At 67.1% G+C, this 21,639-nt stretch overlaps 4 protein-coding genes across 9 annotated transcripts; all 4 read left to right on the forward strand.

Moving 5' to 3' along the window:
• The first annotated feature begins 787 nt into the window (after positions 1–787).
• On the forward strand, positions 788–4,928 carry GOLPH3L (golgi phosphoprotein 3 like). 2 transcript variants are annotated; one of them, XM_065659944.1, is made up of 5 exons: positions 788–877; positions 1,670–1,859; positions 3,371–3,502; positions 3,610–3,724; positions 4,067–4,928. In XM_065659944.1, exons 2-5 carry the CDS (start codon positions 1,692–1,694, stop codon positions 4,492–4,494), a joined length of 843 nt encoding a protein of 280 aa, XP_065516016.1. In that variant the 5' UTR covers positions 788–877; positions 1,670–1,691; the 3' UTR covers positions 4,495–4,928. The 2 variants fall into 2 exon arrangements, with proteins under 2 accessions (XP_065516016.1, XP_065516017.1); XM_065659945.1 differs by having other exon boundaries at positions 794–877; positions 1,675–1,859.
• Positions 4,929–5,322: 394 nt separating this feature from the next.
• ENSA (endosulfine alpha) lies at positions 5,323–8,304 on the forward strand. 2 transcript variants are annotated; one of them, XM_065659949.1, is made up of 3 exons: positions 5,323–5,512; positions 6,545–6,670; positions 6,911–8,304. In XM_065659949.1, the coding sequence occupies exons 1-3, from the start codon at positions 5,456–5,458 to the stop codon at positions 7,079–7,081; spliced, it is 354 nt and encodes a 117-aa protein (XP_065516021.1). In that variant the 5' UTR covers positions 5,323–5,455; the 3' UTR covers positions 7,082–8,304. The 2 variants fall into 2 exon arrangements, with proteins under 2 accessions (XP_065516021.1, XP_065516022.1); XM_065659950.1 differs by lacking the exon at positions 5,323–5,512 and adding an exon at positions 5,583–5,654.
• Positions 8,305–10,585: 2,281 nt separating this feature from the next.
• Positions 10,586–14,663, forward strand: MCL1 (MCL1 apoptosis regulator, BCL2 family member). Its single transcript, XM_065660138.1, has 3 exons — positions 10,586–11,006; positions 12,687–12,934; positions 13,288–14,663. Exons 1-3 carry the CDS (start codon positions 10,601–10,603, stop codon positions 13,402–13,404), a joined length of 771 nt encoding a protein of 256 aa, XP_065516210.1. The 5' UTR covers positions 10,586–10,600; the 3' UTR covers positions 13,405–14,663.
• Positions 14,664–16,623: 1,960 nt separating this feature from the next.
• Positions 16,624–20,337, forward strand: GLMP (glycosylated lysosomal membrane protein). Of its 4 annotated transcripts, none has more exons than XM_065660177.1 (6): positions 16,624–16,845; positions 18,035–18,292; positions 18,697–18,879; positions 18,985–19,203; positions 19,278–19,555; positions 19,663–20,337. In XM_065660177.1, exons 1-6 carry the CDS (start codon positions 16,639–16,641, stop codon positions 19,829–19,831), a joined length of 1,314 nt encoding a protein of 437 aa, XP_065516249.1. In that variant the 5' UTR covers positions 16,624–16,638; the 3' UTR covers positions 19,832–20,337. The 4 variants fall into 4 exon arrangements, with proteins under 4 accessions (XP_065516249.1, XP_065516253.1, XP_065516250.1 ...); XM_065660181.1 differs by having other exon boundaries at positions 19,635–19,723; XM_065660180.1 differs by lacking the exon at positions 16,624–16,845 and adding an exon at positions 16,852–17,625.
• Positions 20,338–21,639: the final 1,302 nt, after the last annotated feature.

A 21,639-nucleotide genomic window follows, 5' to 3' on the forward strand; every position in this document is an offset into this window, starting at 1 on the left:
GTGCCAGGTTCGTTCCCCACAGCGCAAGGTTTCACCAGGAACTTTGGGCTCTCTTTCAAAGCTGAGGAACTCCTTATCCAGAACCTGCCTTGTGGGGCACAAACCCCCTCAAGTCCTGGGTTCATTCAAGCTTGGTTCGGTTTCAGCACTGTTACATGTTCTGCTTTTGCTGCTGGGGCACTTGGGGGGTTCATTTCTGCCAGCCTGAAGGCACCAAGCTCCAGTAAGAAGCATTCTTCACACCTCCGCTGCTGCATTTCATGCCAAACCCGCTGGACAGATGCGATGAGAGCTGAGATCTATGTGATGGGATCTGTTTCTGTGTAATGACAAAGCACGCAGCCGTGGGGCTGTTAGAACGGTGGCAGATTCCTTATGGACGTGCTCCAACCGCTTCCCGGTGCCTCTTCGCCTTGCCCACCAACCGACGTCCCTTCCCCTTCGCGGTACATGACGCGGAGCTGTCTCTGCGCGGAGCTGCTGCCGCCTTCAGGCGGGACCAGCCGAACGCTTCTGGACGGGTTTTAGGCTTCGAAACGCAGAATCCCCGTTTCCGAGTCCTCGATTAAAACGCTCTCAACGTCCCCGCCGCTCCGGTGTTCCTTTAGCGGGCGGCCGGGCGCACCGGGGCGAGCGAGGAAGAGGAGAAACGGGAGGAAGCAAAGGAGCAGGAGGAGAACGGGGCGGAGGAGCTCGGGAGCTCCCGCCCCGCCGGCCGCGCTCATTGGAGGCCCCGGCACCGTGCGGGCTCCCATTCGCCCGCGGGCCCGGAGCGCAGGAAGCCGCCGGCAGCGCCCGCCCGCCCCGGCCCCACCAGGAAGCGTTTCCTCCGCCCGGGCCCCGAAGTTTGACGGCGGGGAAGGAGCCGCGGGGCCGGGTAAGCACGGGGGGGGGGGGGAGTGGCGGTGAGCGCAGCGCTCGTCCCGCAGCGCCGGAGCCCCGTGCGCGGACGGCCCCGGGGACCCCCGTCCCCTGCGCCCTGGGTGCGGGCGCTCCGGGACTTGCGGTGCCAACGCTGCGGGGTGAGGCCGGGCCGGGCCCGGGGATGCCCCCCCAGCCCTCGCCCCGTCCCATCGGCTCCAGCGCTGGGCGCTGGTGAGGCCGCGCTTCGAGTCCTGTGCTCAGCCCTGGGCCCCTCATTGCGAGAGAGACATGGAGGGGCTGGAGCGGGGCCATAGGAGGGCAGCGGGGCCGGTGCAGGGCCTGGAGCGCAAGTGATGGGGAACGGCTGAGGGACCGGGGGGGTTCAGATGGAGAAGAGAAGGCTCAGGGGGGGCCTGATCGCTCCCTACAAGTGCCTGCCAGGAGGACGGAGCCAGGATGGGGCTGGGCTCTGCTCCCAAGGGATGGGACAAGAGGAACCGGCCTCAAGCTGCACCAGGGCAGGTTTAGATGGAGCTGGGGACCAATTCCTTCCCCATTGGACCGGGCTGCCCAGCGCAGGGCTGGAGCAGCTGAGGCTCTCAGTGCCATGGGGCAGTGGTGGCCTCGGCGGTCGGGACTGGATGAGCTGAGAGGGCTTTTCCAGCCTGGTTCACTCCGTGGCTCTAAGCTGTTGGGTGGCAGTGACTGCCCAGGCCTGGCAAGGGTGGGATGGGGGGTCCCTGGGCTGGGTGGGATTGAGGGTCCCGGGGCTGGGGCTCAGTGCTGCTGTGTCCGTGGTGCCCAGCGCAGAGCTCGGCTCGGGGGAGATGACGACGCTCACGCACCGCAGCCGCCGCGCCGAGGGCCGGAAAGGGGCCGGGGAGGAGGAGGCGGCTGCCGAGAGGGACCCGACCGAGGAGGACCCCGATGACTCCAAGGACATCCGCCTGACGCTGATGGAGGAGGTGCTGCTGCTGGGGCTGAAGGACAAGGAGGTAAAGGAGGAACCGGGGGGGGATGCTCTGAGGCCTCCTGGGCAAAGCTCAACCTCCTCGGTGCAAACCGGCCCCATCCAGAGCGGAAGCTGAGCCCTGGGCTTTGCTGCCATGGGGGATGCTGGAGGTGTCCAGCCGGGATGCGGGAGCACCCCCAGCGCCCTTCCTGCTGCGGGCACAGGAGGAGCCGGGCTCGTGCCGCGTTAGTGCGGGCTGGTGCCGTGGTCCCACCCGGAGCTGCTCAGGACCCTGCTCCTGCAGATCCAGCCGGGAAGAGCTGCGGTTGTGAGGGACCCGCTTCAGGAACCCGGCTGAGCTCCGGGATGGAGCTGCACAGGCAGTCCCATGGCAGCAGGGCTATAGGAACACGGCAGCGTGGTTTGGGAGCAGCCCTGGAGCTCTGCGTTGTCCCAGGCTGGCTCTGGTGCTCTTGGCTGGGTTAATGCATTCCTGGGAAGGGTCATGGAGGCACCGGGAAGTCGGGAGAGCGCAAGAGGTGTCAACAGCCCCTCCGGTCCTGTCCTGCCGCATTCCTTCCTCTCCAGAGGCAGCAGGGGCCTGGCGCTGAGCCGGGCTCCCACCATGGGCTTTTCGCAGCTCCGCTGGGGGAAAACCCCCACAATTTCACCCGGATCCAAGGATTTCAGGGTGGGATTTCAGGACTGAAGGAGCAGATTCAGAGCCTGAAAGGAACCCGGGAGTTTCGGGCTTGGGTGATTCCAGAGCCCTTGGAACCTGCTGGAGGTGCCCTCGGTCACCTCTGCTGGAGAACCGGTTCCTGAGGGCACGGCCGGGATGAAAGGCGCCTTTGTCCTCGCACACAAGGAAGCGAAGGGAGCAGAGGAGGCTTCTCCCTCCCTTGCTGCTCTCTGGGCTGCAGGAGCACAGCCTGGGGTGTCCGGATGCGCCGGGAGCAGAGTGCCCCGGCTCTGAAGGCTGCCCTGCGGGAGGCTGCCTGATCCCAGGCTGCGTTCCCTGGGGACGGGGCTCCGGGGGCTGCGGTGCCCTGGGGGAGCTGCCGTTGGGAGCAGGCGCTGGTGGCCATTCCTGGGCTTCCTTATCCGGACGCTTCCTCCTTCCTGGTGCCAGCTCCAGCCTCTGGCTGTGATTTAGCTGCCAGCAGTGGAAGCGGGACCCGGCCATTCCCTTCCCTTCTGCTGCTGCCTCCCCCTTATCCCACTCCAGCTCCTCTGCTGGTTCCTCGTGGGGTTTGCAGAGCTCTGCACCTTCCTGTTGCTTTGGAGCTTGTGGTTCCTGGGGCAGGCTTGGGAAACACCAGCCCCATCCATGCGGATGTGGAATGGGCCGGGTCCCCGCTGGTTGGATTTTCCCATCCTTCATCCCTGACCGGGAATCTTCCTCCTCCCGCTTGCGTGCCCCATCCCTGGCAGGGCTCAGGGCCAGGCTGGATGGGGCTTGGAGCGCCCTGCTCCAGGGGGAGGGCTCCCTGGGGCTGGGAATGGCTCTAACGGAGCTCCTGCTCCCATCCCTCTCCTTCCTGTTCCTCCCAGGGCTACACCTCCTTCTGGAATGACTGCATCTCCTCGGGCCTGCGCGGCGGCATCCTCATCGAGCTGGCTTTCCGCGGCCGCATCCGCCTCGAGCCGCTCTCCATGAGGAAGAAGAGGCTGCTCGAGAGGAAGGTGCCGATGGGCCGGAGCCCGGCGCCGCCGCGGCTCAGCACCGCGGGGGCTGCGGGATGGGAGCAGCGGCTCCGCATCCAGCCTCAGATCCCGCTCCGTCCTTCCAGGTGCTCCTGAAGTCGGATGCGCCCACGGGGGACGTGCTGCTGGATGAGACCCTCCGGCACATCAAGGCCACGGAGGCTGCAGAAACGGTGCAGACCTGGATAGAGCTGCTCACTGGTAGGGCCGCTTGGAGCCCCCCCATCCCTTGGGATGCTCCCCGTCATCCGGGCTGGGCACTGGGCAGGGAACGAGCCCTGAGAGCGGAGCAAGGAAGGCGGAATGTGGGGGCAGAGGTGGTTTTCCAGGTTGTTTTTCCTGGAGCTGGACCTTGCTCCCCATCGCCTCTTTTCCTGTGTGGAGCCAGTGGTTATTAGGGGGGTTCCCAATGGATCTGACCTGGGGACTCCTTCCCAGCTTGGATGCTGGGAGAAAGCGGCGTGAGGAGCAGGATTCCTGCAGCCGGGATGGGCCGGGGTTGGGTGGCCAAGTCCTTGCCGCACCGCATCCCTTCTCCCGCAGGAGAGACCTGGAACCCCTTCAAGCTGCAGTACCAGCTGCGGAACGTGCGGGAGCGCGTGGCCAAGGCGCTGGTGGAGAAGGGGATCCTCACCACGGAGAAGCAGAACTTCCTGCTCTTCGACATGACCACGCACCCCGTCAGCAACGGCACCGAGAAGCAGCGCCTGGTGCGGCGCCTGCAGGAGAGCGTCCTGGAGCGCTGGGTCAAGGACCCGCTCCGCATGGAGCGCAGGACTCTGGCGCTCCTGGTGCTCGCCCACTCCTCGGATGTGCTGGAGAACGTCTTCGCCAGCCTGGCCGACGACAAGTACGACGTGGCCATGAACAGGACCAAAGACCTCCTCGAGATGGACCCGGAGGTGGAGGCTGCCAAAGGCAGGGCCACGGAGATGGTGTGGGCTGTGCTGGCCGCCTTCAATAAGTCCTAAAGAGCCCCCAGGGACCATGCGGGGCGGCCTCAGCCCCTTGGCTCAAAGCCGGGGGGGGGGGCCGGGCGCAGCGTTCCTGCAGCAGCGGTGGGCTCGGCTTGGGGATAACGGGGGGGGGGTTTGGTTCTTCCCCCCCCCCTGCAGGGTCTGAGCCCCCCTGTGTGGCCAGGACCCTCGCTCCTCCACCAGCCACTGCTGCTGCTCCCTGCTCGGGACAGAGCCCAACGGCTCCTTCTGCCATGGGGCGACCCCCCCAAGGAGGGGGGGTGCAGGCTGGGGCCCCCCCCCAGCGCAGAGCCATGGTTGGGGGGGAGCAGCCCCAAGGGCCGGGGGGTCCCTGCGTGCCCCCATCGCGGCCCCCCCCCCCCCCCCCCCGGTGTTCCTCGTGCCCCCCCGCAGCTCCCGCAGCTCGTGTCAATGTACAGTCAGCAGCAGGAGGTGTGCCGGGTGTTCAACTGCGCCGGTTGGGGCCGGGGGGGGGGTCCCGGTGGCAGCCGGGGATGCTCTGGGTACCGGAGGCTCCAGCGCTGTCTGTGGGCACGGAGCGGGGGCCCGCACCCCGGGTCTCCGAGCGCTGCCCCCGGAGCGTGGCTGGGGACCGGGATCGGGATCGGGTCCGGGACCGGGACCGGGATCGGGATCGGGTCCGGGTCCGGGTCCGGGATCGGGATCGGGTCCGGGTCCGGTCCCGGTCCCGGTCCCCGCCCCGAGGCTCCGCCCCCGTGGTATCGCCTCGCTTCCCATTGGCCAGTGGCCACTCCAGCTGGGGAGGCTCCGCCCCCGCTCCCCCTCGAGCGCTGATTGGTCAGGTGTGATGTCACTGCGGCCGCCTCCCTATCCCCATTGGTTCGAGCTGCTGTCCGTCATGGAGCTGAGGCGTTAGGGGGCGGCGGCGGCCATTTTGGAGCGGAGCGTGGCGCTGCCGGAGCGGAGGGAGCGGAGGCCTCTTCCCGGCGCCGCCATGGCGGCCCCGCTCGGTACCGGCGCCCGCGCGCAGGAGACGGGGCCCGAGAAACAGGTGGGGATCCCCGGGGGGGCTCTCATTGGCTCAGCCACGCGTCGCTCGCCACAGCCCTGTGCGCGCATTGGTTGGGTGCTGCTGAATGCTGGATTCTCATTGGCTGCCGGCGTGGTTGGGGGCTGGACTTCCGACAGGGCTGGTGGGAGAGCGGGGTCTCGGTGGTGGGGGGTGCGCGGGGGCTTGTGGGAAACTGGGGGTGTTGGGGGGGGGGGTGCGGGTTATGGGGGGAGAAGCTTCCCCCCCCCTCGGGGTGCGGTGGGGTGGGGCAGTGCCGTGGGGCAGTGCCGTGGGGCAGCGCCGTGGGGCAGCGCCGTGGGGCAGCGCTATGGGGCAGCGCCGTGGGGCAGCGCTATGGGGCAGCGCCATGGGGCAGCGCCGTGGGGCAGCGCTATGGGGCAGTGCCGTGGGGCAGCGCCGTGGGGCAGCGCTATGGGGAAGCGCTATGGGGCAGTGCCGTGGGGCAGCGCCTTGGGGAAGCGCTATGGGGCAGTGCTGTGGGGCAGCGCCGTGGGACAGCGCTATGGGGCAGCGCTATGGGGAAGCGCTATGGGGCAGCGCCGTGGGGCAGCGCCGTGGGGCAGCGCTATGGGGCAGCGCCATGGGGCAGTGCCGTGGGGCAGCGCTATGGGGCAGCGCTATGGGGCAGTGCCGTGGGGCAGCGCCGTGGGGCAGCGCTATGGGGAAGCGCTATGGGGCAGTGCCGTGGGGCAGCGCCGTGGGGCAGCGCTTTGGGGAAGCGCTATGGGGCAGCGCCGGGGGCGGTCGGACTGGCTGAGCTGAAGGCCGTTCCCGACCCGGTGGCCTCCCCGTGCGGGGTCTGTGCCAGCCGGGGCCTGGCGTTGCCGTGGGGACGGGCCGGGGCTGGGCTCCGCCGGGCGCGCAGGGGCAGGCGCTGGAGGTGGGGACGGGGCCCCCAGCACCTTCCCCCGCCGCGGCCCCGTGGGGAGCGGAGGGCCCCGGCTGGGACGTGCGGAGCCCCCGTGCTTCCGGTGGGGCTGAAAGGGCTCCGGGCCCCTCTCTGTGTTTCAGGCCGTGCAGCGCAAGGACCCCATCACCCTGGAGCGAGCAGAGGAGCTCAAACTCAAGGCCAAATACCCCAACCTGGCCCAGAAACCCGGGGGCTCCGACTTCCTCATGAAGAGGCTGCAGAAAGGGGTACGTACGGCTCCAGCCCTGCGCTTCAACCGGCGGTGACAGCGCCGCGCAGGGCGCCCCATCGCCATGGCTGTGATGCGGGAGCGCAGCACCCCTTGGGCTCCGGCTTCCCCTGCTTGGGTCTTCCCTTGCAGGGCGGTTGGGAGCTGGCTTTGAGCAGCTCCCTAAAGGCTGCGCTTGTGTCTCTGCTCCGTGCTCCCCCCCCCTGCAATCCAACCTAACCGCAGCCTCCTCTTGCAGCAAAAGTACTTCGATTCGGGTGACTACAACATGGCCAAGGCGAAGATGAAGAACAAGCAGCTGCCGAGCGCGGGGCCGGACAAGAACCTGGTGACGGGAGACCACATTCCTACCCCGCAGGACCTCCCGCAGCGCAAGTCCTCGCTCGTGACCAGCAAGCTGGCGGGGTAACCTGCGCCCGCGGCCCTGCCTCCCCTCCTCACCTCCTTCCTCTGCCTGAATGGATTGAACCTCGCTGGACCCCCCAGGACAGGAGCACCAGCATCCGTGCAGGTGCTTGAGCATCCCGGCAAACGCAGCCCAAAGCGCGGAAGACGCGAGAGGTGCCAGCAGGACCCACGGGCAGGTTGGAGTCAGAGCCTGTAGCAAAGCCACTCGGTTCCTGCCTTCGTTTTCCTGCTGTTCGGAAGCCTGCAGAGCCTCTGGAGCTGCCTCCTCACGGGGAGAAACGGGAAGGGGTTTGGAGTCGTTGCTGTTGCTTGGCGCTGGGTAGGAGGGGAGCGCTCGGGACATGGACTGGAGCTTGGGAATGAAGGAGCAAGCGGACGTGCAGAGACCTCCGTGGCTGCGATGCTGGGCTGAGCTCCAAGAGCACTGAGCTCACAGCGGGGGACCCGCGCGTCCCACAGCGCCGGGACTGGGTCTGGAAAGGTCCTGGGGGCTTGAAGCTGCTCTGGGCAGAGCCTCGGTGCGGCTGTGGGCAGGGGATGCTGTGGGGCTCAGCAGCAGGGCTTGGGGCAGGTCCTGTCCCCATGGGCTGCTGAGCTGGATCCCAGCCGACGTGATGGGGACACCAGAGGGGTGGCACTTGCAGAGCAGCCAGCGAGCTGGGTGCAGGGAATGACCACCCTGGATGGGGAGGATGCACCAGAGCCCCAGAACGTGGCGACAGGGAGGGAGGGAGGAGCAGTGTCGGGTGCCCCGCGCTTGGGTTCCTTCCTTTTCTTGCCCTTCTTCGCCTTTTCTTTGCTCTAGGCCTGGCCAAAAGCAACCAAACCCCGAGCAGGCGGCGCGGTGGGTGCGATGCCGCAGCCCGTACAGCGCTCGGTGCGCATCCTGCCCGCTCCTCAGGCAGCGCCCGGAGGCGCAGCACCTCCTGCCCCGTGCAGCGCCGGGGCTCAGCGCTGCCGTGCCTGCCCCGGGAGGAAAGGGACTGGAGTTTTGCCTTCATTGTGTGGGATGCAGGGGGGGGGTCCCTGGGCAGAGGAGCAGCGGGGGTGCCCCCCGCGCACCCACCGCAGGGCTGGGCTTTGGTCTCCAGTCCCCTTCGCACGCCGCGGGTGACGTGGCGCTGACTGCAGGCTCCTTGCTCCTGCCTGGCCCAGCCGGGCTGTGAATAGACCTGAAGCGTACGTACCTGTACCGAGAAATACATCTAATTTTGTACTTGTGCAGCTCCTGCGGAGCGCGCCTTGCTTTGCCCTCCCTTTGCTAGGACAAGGAACTGTAGTGACGGGGCAAAAGGGGATGTTGCAGCTCGGGGCTGCCCCGGGACGGGGGCTCCGGCCACGTCTTTCCCTGCTTTGCTGGAAATGCATTGTTTGCTGTAGGATGAGGACCAGTGAAAGCAATTCCATACAAGGGAAATAGCGATGGAATGGGGTCATTTCCCCCCTGCCCGGGCCCCGCATTCCCGTCCAATCTGCTTTGCAATGGGGCCGTGGCAAGCGGGGTGCTCGGGGCCATCGCCATGGGGTGCCCCCCCGGTGCCCCCCATCCCATCGCGGCTCCCTTTGTCCCGGCACAGTCAGCCTTGACGTCACCTCTGTCGTCACCGGTGTCCCCGGGGGGGGCAGCTGCTCCTCCCTACCGGTCCCTGTGCCCCCCCCAGCTCAGGGACGTTCTGTTCCATCCCATGCTCTCTGTTTGTGCTCTGTTTGTGCTCTCCAGGCTGGCACCTCTCCCATCGCCAGGAATGTCCTTCCCCGATGAGGCTGCATCCCATGGGGAGGCTCCTGCAGGGGCAGGCTTTGCCTTTGCTCAGCACCAGGATGTGACCCGCAGCCACCCCTGCCCCGGTGCCCCGGTGCTGCTCACGTCTCACTGCGGTGCCCTTTGCACAGGGCTGGTACCAGAGGCCCCAGCACGTGGCCGCAGCGTGGCCGAGCCCGGGGCGCAGGGAAACCCTCCCCTGCCTTCAGAGGAAGCACCGGGAGGAGGGGGGGGGGGGATGCTGGGGTCCAGCCCCGGTTCCGGTGGCTCTGGATGGGCACCGAAAGGGCTGGAGCGGGGTCATGGAATGAACCAGGGTGGAAAAGAGCTCTGACATCATCGCACCCGGCTGTTAACCCCAGGGCAGGGCAGGGCAGGGGCGGGTGCCTGCAGGCCTGCCCTGGGCAGCCCGGTCCAATGGGGCAGGAATTGGTCCCCAGCTCCATCTGACCCTGCCCTGGGGCAGCTTGAGGCCGGTTCCTCCTGCCCCATCCCTTGCGAGCAGAGCCCAGCCCCTCCTGGCCCCATGCCCCGATCAGGTCCCTCCTGAGCCTTCTCTTCCCATTTCACACGGGTCAGCGCTCTGCCCCATAGGCACCCATAGCACCCATTGCACCGATAGGCACCCACTGCATCCATAGGCACGCATTGCACCCATAGCACCCATTGCATCCATGGACAACCAGTGCACCCAGAGGAAACCATTGCACCCAAACACCCATTGCACCCATAGCACCCATTGCATCCATAGACAACCACTGCACCCAGAGGAAACCATTGCACCCATAGGCACCCATAGCACCCATTGCACCCATAGGCACCCACTGCACCCATAGGCACCCATTGCACCCATAGGCACCCACTGCACCCAGAGGAAACCATTGCACCCATAGACACCCACTGCACCCATAGGCACCCATTGCACCCATAGGCACCCACTGCACCCAGAGGAAACCATTGCATCCATAGGCACCCATTGCACCCACTGCACCGATAGGCACCCACTGCACCCATAGGCACCCATTGCACCCATAGACACCCACTGCACCCAGAGGAAACCATTGCACCCACTGCACCCATAGCACCCACTGCACCCATAGACACCCACTGCACCCATAGGCACCCATTGCACCCATAGCACCCATAGCACCCATAGACACCCATTGCACCCATAGCACCCATTGCACCCATAGACACCCATTGCACCCATAGCACCCATTGCACCTATAGACACCCATTGCATCCATAGACACCCACTGCATCCATAGACACCCACTGCACCCATAGCACCCATTGCACCCATAGCACCCATAGCACCCATAGATACCCATTGCACCCATAGCACCCATTGCACCCATAGCACCCATAGACACCCATTGCACCTATAGACACCCATTGCACCCATAGGCACCCACTGCACCCAGAGGAAACCATAGCACCCATTGCACCCATAGGCACGCACTGCACCCATAGCACCCATTGCACCCATAGCACCCATAGACACCCACTGCACCCATAGGCACGCACTGCACCCATAGCACCCACTGCACCCATAGGCACGCCTTGCACCCAGAGCACCCACCGGCACCCGTACCCTCCCCCTCCGCCGCACTCCCCCCCCCCCCCCCCCCCCCCCCGCGCCCGCAGAGCGCCCCCTGTGGGCCGGAAACGCTTCCGGAACCGGCGCCGCGGCCCCGCCCCGCCGCGTCAGCGCCGCCATATATCGGGGAGCGGCGGCGCGGGCCGCGCGCGGCCGCCATGTTCGGGGCCCGGCGGAACGCGGCCCTCGGCCTGCACCTGTACTGCGGGGGCTGCCCCGCGCCGCCGCCGCCGCCGCCCTCCGCGGGGGCCTGGCCCGGGGCCTGCTCCGAGGCGCTGCTGGGCTGCGGCCCGGCCCCGCGCCGGGGCCCCGAGGAGGAGCTGGACGGCTTCGAGGCGGAGCCCGAGCCCGCAGACCCCCTGCGCCAGGCCTCGCTGGAGCTCATCGGCCGCTACCTGCGGGAGGCGGCGGGCGCGGCGCCGCCCGGCCCCGAGAAGCTGCTCCCGGGGCTGCGGGCAGGGCCCGGCCGGCCCCGCGGCGCCGATGCGGGGCTGCGGAAGGCGCTGGGGACGCTGCGGAGGCTCGGGGACAGCGTCCTGCGGAGGCACGAGCTCGCGTTCCAGGGTGCGTGCGCGGCGCCGGCCGCGGCGGGGGGAGCCGGGACCCCGGTGAAGCGGGGCCCGTGCGGCGGTTGCGGACGTGCAGCGGGGCGAGGGAGGGCTCCGGGGGGACCGGATCGGGGCGCGGAGCCCCCAGGGGCCGCGCTCCGCTGGGACGGGACGGGACGGGAGCGGCCCCGAGCTGCGCCAGGGGAGGCTCGGGTGGAGCTGAGGAGCGGCTCCTGCCCCACTGGACCGGGCTGCCCCGGGCAGGGCTGCAGGCGCCGGGCCTGGAGGTGTTCGCACCCCCTCGGTGCCGTGGGGCAGGGGTGGCCTTGGCTGCGCCGGGTAAGGGTTGGGTTTGGGGGTGTCGAAGGTTGGGTTTGGGGATGCCGAAGGTTGGGTTTGGTGATGTCAAAGGTTTGGTTTGGGGATGCCAAAGGTTGGGTTTGGGGATGCCGAAGGTTGGGTTTGATGATGCCAAAGGTTGGGTTTGGGGGTGTCAAAGGTTGGGTTTGGGGATGCCAAAGGTTGGGTTTGGGGGTGTCAAAGGTTGGGTTTGATGATGTCAAAGGTTGGGTTTGGGGATGCCAAAGGTTGGGTTTGATGATGCCAAAGGTTGGGTTTGGTGATGTCAAAGGTTGGGTTTGGGGGTGTCAAAGGTTGGGTTTGATGATGTCAAAGGTTGGGTTTGGGGATGCCGAAGGTTGGGTTTGGGGATGCCGAAGGTTGGGTTTGATGATGCCAAAGGTTGGGTTTGATGATGCCAAAGGTTGGGTTTGGGGGTGCCAAAGGTTGGGTTTGGTGATGTCAAAGGTTGGGTTTGGTGATGTCAAAGGTTGGGTTTGGTGATGTCAAAGGTTGGGTTTGATGATGCCAAAGGTTGGGTTTGATGATGCCGAAGGTTGGGTTTGATGATGCCAAAGGTTGGCTTTGGGGATGCCAAAGCTTTTCCACCCCGGTTGGTTCCGGGACAGCCCCGGGGGATGTGCTCCGGTTGTGGCTCTTTTCCCATAACCACTCGCTTGTGACGAGCCCTGCAGTAGCCCGGGCCCTTTAGTGACCATTGACCCAAGCTGGGGCTCGCGTCCCATCCCGTCCCCTCTGCGGCGGCCTGGGGCCAGCCTGGAAGTGGGAGCGGAGCCGTTCTGGCTTGGTTTCGTGTGGCTCGGAAAGGGGCCACGGTCCCAGTGGGGGGGGGATTGTGCCAGGGCTGCTTTCAGCCCCCAGCTCCGGGTGAGAGAAGCCCCTCCTCGTTCCAGGAACGCTTCCAGCCCCGCTCTGAACGCGGAAGGGTTTCGGTTTCGCCCTCTTGTCCCGGGCGGTGCTGGCGCAGAGGCTGCGGTTCCGGAACCGGGGAACGGGGAACGCGCGGAGCAGGGCTGGGGCTGGAGGGAGCCTTCTGCGGGGCTAAAGAGGGTGCAGGAAAGGGCCTGGCGTCAGGGTTGGGGTTCGGGGGCACTGCGGGTCCGTGCGCTTCCAGTGCCTGAACCCACAGCAGGAACTGGTGACATCTCCTTGGGTGCGCGCTCACTGCTCTGCCGGGGCTTTAATCCCTTGGGAGACGCAGGAGGGGGCCAGGGGCTGGTTTCTGCCTCAGCCCCGCAGAGGTGAGCAGCAGGCGCTTGCTCTCCATCGCTGCTCCCGGAGCTGGAAGTGGGGTCCCTGCGTCTTGTTCCTGCCTCTAAAGCAGCGCCTCTTGCAGGGATGCTTCAGAAGCTGGAAATCCAGAAGGAGGAGGACCTGGAGGCGGTGCGGGACGTGGCTGCGCGCCTCTTCGACGACGGGGTGACCAACTGGGGCCGCGTGGTGACGCTCATCTCCTTCGGCGCCTTCGTCGCCCAGCACCTGAAGAGCATCCAGCAGGAGAAGAGCATCAGCTCCCTGGCAGGGATCATCACGGACGCGCTCCTCAGCTCCAGTCGCGAGTGGCTGCTGAGCCAGGGAGGTTGGGTGAGTCCTGCTTGGGACCCGCTCGCCGGCACCCACAGGGGCTGACTCCCGGCTCCTCTGCAGCCCGGTCCAGCTCCCAGCCCCAGTGCTGGTGCCTCAGGGGCTCCTGGCTCAGCCTTGACCTAAGCATGGGCTGCGTGGGGAGGGCGGCGTTCCCAAAGCTGAGTCAGTCCCGGCTGTGCTGAGCTGGCTCTGGACTGGTCCCCACAACCGCCTCCTCTGTGGGGCGGGATGCGGCCGGGCACATTGGGATGTGGACCCAGCCCCTCTGTGCCGGGGGTAAAGGCTCCTGGTGCCTTCCTGCTGCAGAGGGGGGGGCTGGCAGGGACCTGACCTCCCCTTCTCCCCCCAAGGAGGGCTTCGTGGACTTCTTTCACGTGGAGGACCTGGAAAGCAGCATCAGGAACGTGCTGATGGTGTTCGCAGGCGTGGCTGGACTGGGAGCGAGCTTGGCCTACATGATCCGGTGAGCCCGGGGCTGCTGCAGAGGGACCGGACGCGGGGTGGCCTGGCGCTGCGTGGGGTTGGCGAGCTCATCACGGCCTCCTCTGAGGACTTAACGAAGCTGGACTTGCGTGACCCAAGGAGAACATCCCCTGAGCGATGGGGTCAGGTTGTGGGGGACCACTGAGGATTCGCTGCTCAGGGGCCGGGAAGCGGAAGAGGTGGCAGCGCGCTGCTTGCCAAGAGGATGCTGACGCAAAGCTCGAGCGGATGCTTCACTCGTATCCCAGAGGGGACCCATCCAGCTTAGCAGCGAGGCCGTGAGCACCAGCAGCTGGAGCGAGCTGGGCTCCGCAGCTCTGCCTGGAGCAGATGCTTTGGGGTTGTGGCTTTCTGGAAATAGCATCTCCTGCTGCTGCTGCCCCGCCACAACTTGCGGCTTCCCTGCTGGAGCAGAGGCGTTGCCGTGGCCCGAGGTGTGCACGCCCCGGGCCCCAGGAGCGGGGAGAGCAGCAGGAGGCTGAGCCGGTGGCAGGACGCAGGGCTCGTGGCCCTGCCCTTGCAGGCAGAGGAGGAGCGAGGTGGGGCTGGGCCGTAACCGCTGCTGCTGCGCCCGGGGCCTCGCCACGCTCAAAACAGGGGCTGCGTTTGTAAGGGAGGAAAAACCCCCCCGGGGGGAGGCTCTGCAGGACCTGGAGACGGGCCCCGATGGGTCAGGGCCGTGCACTTTGACCTGAGCAAGGGATCCGAACGCGGCTGCCGGGTGCCTGCACTTCGTCACCTCGAGGGAAGCGGCCTTTGCGCAGCGAAGCCTTCTCCTGCCTTGACTCAAGGGGACCCCGCAGCTCGCTGCCCACGCCGGAGGATCCCCTCGATTTCACCCTCTTTGGTTGTTCCTGCCCTCGCAATGTGGGGGGAGCTGCCAGGGTCGGTAGCGGCCGCTGCCCTGCTCCTCCCTTCCCCAGGATCCTCTAAAGCCATGAGTTAAAGCTGATGTTTGAATGTAGACGTTGCGGAGCAGGCGGAAAGGTGGCAGCAGCTCGGGCAAGGCTCCAGGGCCACCCTGCCCTTGGGCCCCAGGCACTTGGGGTGCTTCTTGGGGGGCTGGAAGCACTCATCTGCCTCCGGCCCTGGGTGCGTGGCTCCTGGGGATGCTCTCCTCTAGGAGCCAGCATCCTTGCCCCCTGCGATGGGGCTGGAAGGTGGTGCTAAGACCGGACCTGCTTGTTTGCTGAGCAAGCACTTAAGTTTTGTCAATAAATGCCCTCGGTTCTCAATCCTCTCACACCCAACTCCGTTTCCTGCCTCAGACGCGATGCGCTCGGAGCCGCTGTGGGGCTCTTCCTGCCCGTGGGGCACCCCACGGCCCCCTGCGAGCTGCAGGCAGCGGCTCGGCGTGGGTGCTGGCACCGCTGGGGCTCCCCGCAGCTGCCTCCGGGCTGAGATGCTCTTTCCTTCCCCACTGTCTGGGGGTGGGGGAAGTCCATGGTGGCGGGGGGGTGCTGAGCCCTGCAGCACCTCCCGAGGCACCCAGGGGTGCGCTGTGGGTGCTGCCCTCGGTGCTGCAGCATCCCTGCGCCACATCCCTGCCCCACATCCCTGCCCCATGCGTGCTCATGGAGCTCCTCTCGGCGCTGGCTCTTTCCAGGCTCTTCTGGAGCCTCCCCAGCGCCGGGGCTGGGCCGGGGCCGGTGCTGGTGGTGCCGATAACCGGGAGCTTCCTCTTCTGCTTCCTAGAAGTGGCCCCGGCTTCTCGGAATGGGGGGGGGGGAAAGGGAAGGGAAGGGGGGGCTCAGCACCGCCCTGGGGTCCCTTGGGAAGGGTGGGGGGCACCGAGCGGGGCTGGAGCAGGATGTGGCCCCACTGCCTGTGCCGGGGGGGGGTGAAAGCACGATGCAAATGTAGGAAATCCCCCAGCAAGGTGAAACCGCCCCAGTTCCTGCCTGGCTGTGGCTCAGGTTGGGCTGGGGGCTTGGTAGGGGGTAGCCATGGCTAATAATGGAGGCTCATAGCTAATAATAGACCTTAATAGCTAATAATGGAGGTTAATAGCTAATAATAGACCTTAATAGCTAATAATGGAGGTTAATAGCTAATAATAGACTTTGATTGCTTGTATCAGGGATGTTTTCACCCCTTTCGGGGCTGCTGCACCCTGCTCCCCCCCCCCCAGATCTATGGGTGCTGCACCCATCCCAGAGCTGGGCTCTTGCCATGGGGAGCCCCTGGCGCTGATTGAGGGTCCCGGGCAGGTCCTTGCAATGGGGAGGCTCTGGGGGAGCAGGGATGGGACCCTGTTACCCCCCCCCCGTGTTCTGGGGTGCCGGGGGGGGGGGGTTGGGGTGCACCTTGGGGTTCTGCCCCCCCCCCCCCGCTCAGCTCTGCCCAGCAACAAGGGCTCTGAATAGCAGCGAGTGGGGAAGTCACGTGTGCCCCTTCCAGGAACCCGGGCGTCCGGTCCTGCCCCCCCCCAGCCGTGGGGTGACACCAGGGGGTATCGAACCCCCCCCTTGCCTGGGTGCCCTCAATGCCCTGGTGAGGGTTATGGGGGTGTTTGGAGCATGGGGACACCCCCGGGCATGGGAGCGTTGGGGGGGCTTGGGGAGAGCAGGATGGGGGGGGGAGAGGAGCACATGGGGGGGTGCAGGGGGGCGGGCGGGGGGGGGGGGGCGTGTGGTTGAGTTCCAGGAGCTGAAAGGTCTTTTCCATGATGGGATGAGGGGGGGTTTGGGCACACATATGGGGGCGGGGGGGTGTCAATGGGGTTCAGTGGGGCTGTGGGGTGCAGTGGGGCTGCTGCGGGGTTCAGTGGGGCTGCTTGGGGCTATGGGGTTCAGTGGGGCTGCCGTGGGGCTATGGGGTTCAGTGGGGCTGCCGTGGGGTGCAGTGGGGCTGCCGTGGGACTGTGGGGTGCAGTGGGGCTGCTTGGGGCTATGGGGTTCAGTGGGGCTGCTGTGGGGTTCTGTTGGGCTGCCATGGGACTGTGGGGTTCAGTGGGGCTGCCGCGGGGCTGTGGGGTGCAATGGGGCTGCCGCGGGGCTGTGGGGTGCAATGGGGCTGCCGTGGGGCTGGGGCACGCTCCTGCCCGGGCAGGATCCAGCGGTGACTCAGGCAGGAATGTGCTGGCAGGACACAAGGTTCCAGCCCTGCCCCACTTGGCCCAGCCCCAGATCCCGCAGAGGCTGCCCCATGGCCGCGGGGGTGTCCCCGAGCGCTGCAGTGCGAGGCGTGGCCTGGCCCCATCAGTGTCCCTATGGGACATGGGTCACCGGCTCAATGGGCCCCATAGGCTGCTGCGTCCCCCCCCACCGTGGGCCCTCATCTGTTCCGGGTGTGACTCACGTCTAAGGCAGTTTCAGTTCGCGCAGGCAAACACGCCCGAAGCAGCGCAAGCAGCGAGGGAAGGGTCCCGGCCGTCCCAGCATGAGGCTGGGGAATCCCATTATCCCTATGGAGGGGATGCAGAGGTAGAATTCCAAGTGTCCAGGGGGAATAAAACCTGCGGGTGGAGATTGAGAGGATTTCTCTTCTCCTTATGGAATTTATCGTCATATTCCATTGCAATATCATTCTATAGGAGTAATTGTCGGGCTCTATGGATTGGTACAGAATAACTGCTATTGGTATAGCTGCCATGAGCAGCATCCCCCGCTGGGGTCTCTCCCACTTCAGGCTGAGCTGGGTCCTCCCCGCTCCGCCGGGGTCCGGGATCCACGTTGCCCCCAGGAGCGCTCGGGACTCCCGGCGGGTCCCTCCCGGCCGCTCCCCACCGCGGGCAGCGGCGGCGCTTGCTGGTGGGAGCGCGGAGCTGCGCGGGGCCGGGGCCGGGGCCGGTTCCGGGAGCCTCCGCGATCCCGGTTCCAGGTCCCGGCCCCAGCACAGGGAGCGGCTCCCGTTGCCCGTGTCCTGCCCTGCCCCGGGAGGCGCTGCGGTAACGCGGTTTGCGTGCGGAATAACCCCAAATCACGGCTTTCCACTGCCTTCGTGCGTTGAATGCGGAGGGGGGGGACCTGCCCCCCTGCGCCGGTTCGTGGGCCCCGGGGAGGGGACAGGAGCCGGGCCCCCCCCCCCCCCACCACCACCCCCGTGGTGGGTTTGAAAGGGCGGCGGCCCCTTTAAGAGCGCCGTGGCAGCGCGGTCACGTGAGTGGCTGCTCTCGCAACATGGCGGCGGCCATGGTGGTGGTGCTGCTGCTGCTGCTGCTACCGGTCGTGGCGGCGGGGACCGGCGGAGGTAGCGGGAGGAGGGTGAGCGGGGCCGGGACCGGGACCGGGATTGGGACCGGGACTGGGATCGGGATCGGGATTGGGACCGGGACCGGGATCGGGATCGGGATCGGGACCGGGACCGGGACCGGGACCGGAACCTGGATCGGGACTGGGATCGGGACCCGGGCCAGGATCGGGACAGGGACCGGGATTGGGACCGGGACCGGGATCGGGACCGGGACCGGGACCGGGACCGGGATCGGGACCGGGGCCGGGATCGGGATCAGGACAGGGGCCGGGATTGGGACCGGGACCAGGGCCAGCATCGGGACCGGGATCGGGACCGTGACCGGGGCCGGGATCGGGATCGGGACCCGGACCGGGATCGGGACCGGGATCGGGGGAGCATCGGGCACGGAGCCCGTGTGCGAGCCGCCGCTGCCCGCAGGTGTCCCTGCAGTACAACCCCGGCTGGAACGGCTCCTCGGTGAACCTGCTCCACGTGCGGGCGGTGGGCGCCGCGGACACCCTGCACTACGTGTGGAGCAGCATCGGCGGCCCCGCCGTGCTGCTGCTGGCGACCCGGAGCAGCACCAGCGCCCTGGGCATCGACTGGACCCGGCTCCTCTCGCCTGCCCCCGCCGGCGCCGTCTGGATCGAGCCCCCCGGCAGCGTCACCCACGCGGCTGCCGTTGTCTTCACCAAGGTACGGCCGCCCCGGTGGGGTGGGCGCAGAGAGGGAGCCGCTTCCCCAGCGAGCCCTGGCCAAGGACCCCCCCCCGGGGGCTCCTCCTGCTCCCAGCCCCGTGCGCGGCAGCTCCGGGAGCGCAGCAGGAGGGGCTGGGCTCTGCTCGCAAGGGATGGGACAAGAGGAACCGGCCTCAAGCTGCACCAGGGCAGGGTCAGATGGAGCTGGGGACCAATTCCTTCCCCACTGGACCAGGCTGCCCAGCGCAGGGCTGGAGCAGCTGAGGCTCTCAGTGCCATGGGGCAGTGGTGGCCTCGGCAGTCAGGTGTGGATGAGCTGAAAGGGCTTTTCCATGGTTGATTCCCTGAATCCTCAGCACCAGGTAACTGCTCCCATCCCCTCTCCTTTTCCTTCTCCCCGAGGTGTTCGAGTACAGCGAGACCGGAGCCCAGGAGGAGCTTTTCTACCCCACCTACGACCTCTCCGACTTCTCCTGGGCCAGCATCAATCGCACCCTGAACCACACGGCGCTGACGGCCGAGTTCTCCGGGGTCCCGGCTGCTGATCCCGACGGCAGCTTCTCCAACGGCAGCCTGGCCTTCCGGGTATGTCCGGGTACAATGGGCCCGCGCCGCACCGGGACGCGCTCCAGCGCCGTGTCCTGCAGCGGGGACGTCCCCGCGCCGTGCCCCAGCTCCGTGTCCCCGCAGGTCACAGCCTACGAGGCCGGCGGCCGCGACGAGGCCCTGCCCAGCCTCCTGCACACAGCAAACAGCTCCAAGGTGGAGTTTGTCCTGGCCGGGGTGGCCCCGCGGGGCAACGGCTCCCGCTTCGCGCTGGAGGTGGCAGCGGTGGAGGAGCCGGGGCTGGCGCCGGCGCTGCGGGCGCTGCGCTCCATCGATGACGAGTACACCCCGACCGTCTTCGAGGTGAGCCCGGGCCGGGGCCCCCCGGCGCTGGGAGCCCGCCCTGCGCTCACCGTGCGGCTCCTGCCCTGCTCCAGGTGCTCTCCCTGGCAGCCCAGGCCCGGAACGAGAGCTCCGCGCGGAGCTTCCTGCAGTGGAAGGCGACCGCCTACGGCTCCCGGCGCCCCCGGCGCGAGGACGGGATCCGCTGCCGCTCCCAGGGGCTGCGAGCGGCCAACTGGAGCCTGCCCGCGTCCAGCCTCGTCCGCGCCTACTTCGGGGACGGGGCCGGCAGCAGCTACAGCGTCAGCGCCCTCAACATCTCCTTCGGGGGAGAGGAGGGGAAGGTTTACGAGGAGAAGCGGTTCCTGAGCTGGTGAGGGGCGAGTTCTGCCCCATCCCTGCCTGTGTTCAAGCCCACTTCAAGCCCCTGCTGCTGCAGGGGGGGGTCTCAGAGTGGGATTTGTCTCCTCCCCGCTGCAGGTCGGCGCTGCTGGGCTTCGGGCAGCCCCCCCAGGACACCTTCTCCCCCCTCGTCATCTCCATCGTGGCCGTGGCGCTGGGCACCCCGGTGCTGCTGCTGCTGCTGGGCGGCTGCGCGCTCCTTTGCGCCCGCAGGCAGCGCTACTCCGAGTACGAGCCCATCAACTGAGCGGGCCCGGGGACCCCCAGGACCACGCTTGGCTGCTGCAGGGGCTCCTCTGAACCTGCCCTTGGTGCCCTCCCCTTCATCCCATGGCCCAGGCTCGGAGGGGACCCGGGTGCCCGTTGCGGTTCCCCACATCCTGGCTCCCCCTGTGCCGTTCCTCCTCCTGCCCCAGTCCTCATCCCATTGCTCCCCCTCTGCTCCTGCTCCGCCCAGCCAAGGGAAGGGGCTGGGGGGGAGCTGATTCCCAAGGGATAAAGCCACTGGTGCCAGGTTTGGAGCCCTTGGTGCTGTGCTGGCCCTGGGGAGGGCTCAAGCAGTGGCTTCAGCTCGGTTGGGTCCTGCTCTGGCTCGGCTGCAGCCTGGGCTCGGAGCTGGGATCCGGGTGCAGGAGGCCATGGCCAAGGTGCTCTGTGGTGAGGGCAGAGGCCCCCTGAGGGATGCGCTGGGGCTTGGGCTCCGGCACGGGCTTGGCTTTGACCAAATAAAGTGGATTTTGGTCGTCTCCTGAACCTCCAGCCCCTTGCAAAGCCCCTCCATGGCTTTCCTGAAGGCCCTTTAGGCACAGGGAGCTGAGCATCCCCATCCCTGCATCACAAGCATGCATCATCCCAGGATCCCAGCATCCTGGACACGTAATCCTGGCACCCCAGCATCTCGGGTACGCATCGTTCCTGCATCCCAACACCCAGGGATGCAGCACATGTCATCCCTGCATCCCAGGATCATAGCCACCATCACCCCTGCATCCCACACTCTATCCCCTCCATCCCAGCCTCCCCCTGGCCGCACATCACCCTCACACCCTGGAACCCTCAGCCATCCATCACCCCTGCATCCCAGGATCTGTGTGTCACCCCTATTAACCCATATCCCAGCCTCCTGCCCATGCATCCCATGTAAATCCCGGGATCCCCGGCCACGCTGGGCCCCCCATCCTGGCAGCCCGGCGAGCACAGTGCATTATCCAGCCTCAAGTGCTGTCAAGGCGCCATTAATCGCTTCTCCTCGTTACAGTAATAGCTCTAATCACTCGGAATGATTCCCACATCCCAGCGCGGCTCATTCCCCCCCATCCCAGGGCTCCATTAGGATCGAACCCACCTGCAGCTGCGGGTCCGCTGTGGCCACTCCAAAAGGGCACTTCCCGGGGGGGGGGGACGACGACCGTGGAAGTGACCCCCCCATAGGCTCCTGCTCTTTAAGTTGTCCCCAGGGCAGGGGGAACGGTGCTTGGGGACGCTGCAGCTGCGCCCCAGCGCCGCGATGCTGGACCGGGACCCCCAAGTGCACTTAGGGGGCAGGCAGGGGCTGTGTGGGGCCAGGCAGCGCTCGCGCTGCATCCTCAATGCCCCCAACCCACACAGCGGGGATGCCCTTAGGGATGCTCGCAGCAGACCCAGCCTCAGTGGGGTCCGCGCCGGCAGCACCGCGGTGGGTCGGGACCCCCGGGTGCAGGATGAGGCCGTGGCTCCCCCCGCACCCCAAAGGGGCAGAACGGGGCCGGGTCCCGTCCCCCCCCCCGGTTCCCCCTCGCTGGGGGGGCGGGCGGGAGCGGAGCCGTTAATTACCTCATTGCGAGTCCATTACAGCTCCCCCCGGAGCCCGACACCGAGAAACGGCGGCGGGGGGGAGCCGGGGGGGGATCAATGAGCGCTGGAGCCCTGGGGGAGCGGGGCTGGAGGGAGCTTAACCCTTCCCTGACCCCCCCCCCCCAAAGGGGAACCGAGGCAGGGGCGCAGCGGGGCCGTTCCGGGCGTTGCTCTGCGGGGCTGGAGAAGCTCAAAGGTTTTAATCTTGTTCCTTCCTCCAAC

The sequence above is a fragment of the Lathamus discolor genome, chromosome 24 (genome assembly GCF_037157495.1).
Source record: "Lathamus discolor isolate bLatDis1 chromosome 24, bLatDis1.hap1, whole genome shotgun sequence".
In the NCBI taxonomy this organism is placed as follows: domain Eukaryota; kingdom Metazoa; phylum Chordata; class Aves; order Psittaciformes; family Psittacidae; genus Lathamus; species Lathamus discolor.

Excerpts from the sequence above, each read along its gene's own strand:
- GOLPH3L (XM_065659944.1), top strand. The coding sequence starts at position 1,692 with ATGACGACGCTCACGCACCGCAGCCGCCGCGCCGAGGGCCGGAAAGGG. Across the intron at positions 1,860-3,370 it reads TGGGGCTGAAGGACAAGGAG|GGCTACACCTCCTTCTGGAA; the intron begins GTAAAGGAGGAA and ends TGTTCCTCCCAG. Across the intron at positions 3,503-3,609 it reads AGAGGCTGCTCGAGAGGAAG|GTGCTCCTGAAGTCGGATGC; the intron begins GTGCCGATGGGC and ends CCGTCCTTCCAG.
- ENSA (XM_065659949.1), top strand. The coding sequence starts at position 5,456 with ATGGCGGCCCCGCTCGGTACCGGCGCCCGCGCGCAGGAGACGGGGCCC. Across the intron at positions 5,513-6,544 it reads AGACGGGGCCCGAGAAACAG|GCCGTGCAGCGCAAGGACCC; the intron begins GTGGGGATCCCC and ends TCTGTGTTTCAG. Across the intron at positions 6,671-6,910 it reads TGAAGAGGCTGCAGAAAGGG|CAAAAGTACTTCGATTCGGG; the intron begins GTACGTACGGCT and ends CTCCTCTTGCAG.
- MCL1 (XM_065660138.1), top strand. The coding sequence starts at position 10,601 with ATGTTCGGGGCCCGGCGGAACGCGGCCCTCGGCCTGCACCTGTACTGC. Across the intron at positions 11,007-12,686 it reads GCACGAGCTCGCGTTCCAGG|GGATGCTTCAGAAGCTGGAA; the intron begins GTGCGTGCGCGG and ends CGCCTCTTGCAG. Across the intron at positions 12,935-13,287 it reads TGCTGAGCCAGGGAGGTTGG|GAGGGCTTCGTGGACTTCTT; the intron begins GTGAGTCCTGCT and ends TCTCCCCCCAAG.
- GLMP (XM_065660177.1), top strand. The coding sequence starts at position 16,639 with ATGGGTCACCGGCTCAATGGGCCCCATAGGCTGCTGCGTCCCCCCCCA. Across the intron at positions 16,846-18,034 it reads CCTATGGAGGGGATGCAGAG|GTGTCCCTGCAGTACAACCC; the intron begins GTAGAATTCCAA and ends CGCTGCCCGCAG. Across the intron at positions 18,293-18,696 it reads CTGCCGTTGTCTTCACCAAG|GTGTTCGAGTACAGCGAGAC; the intron begins GTACGGCCGCCC and ends CTTCTCCCCGAG.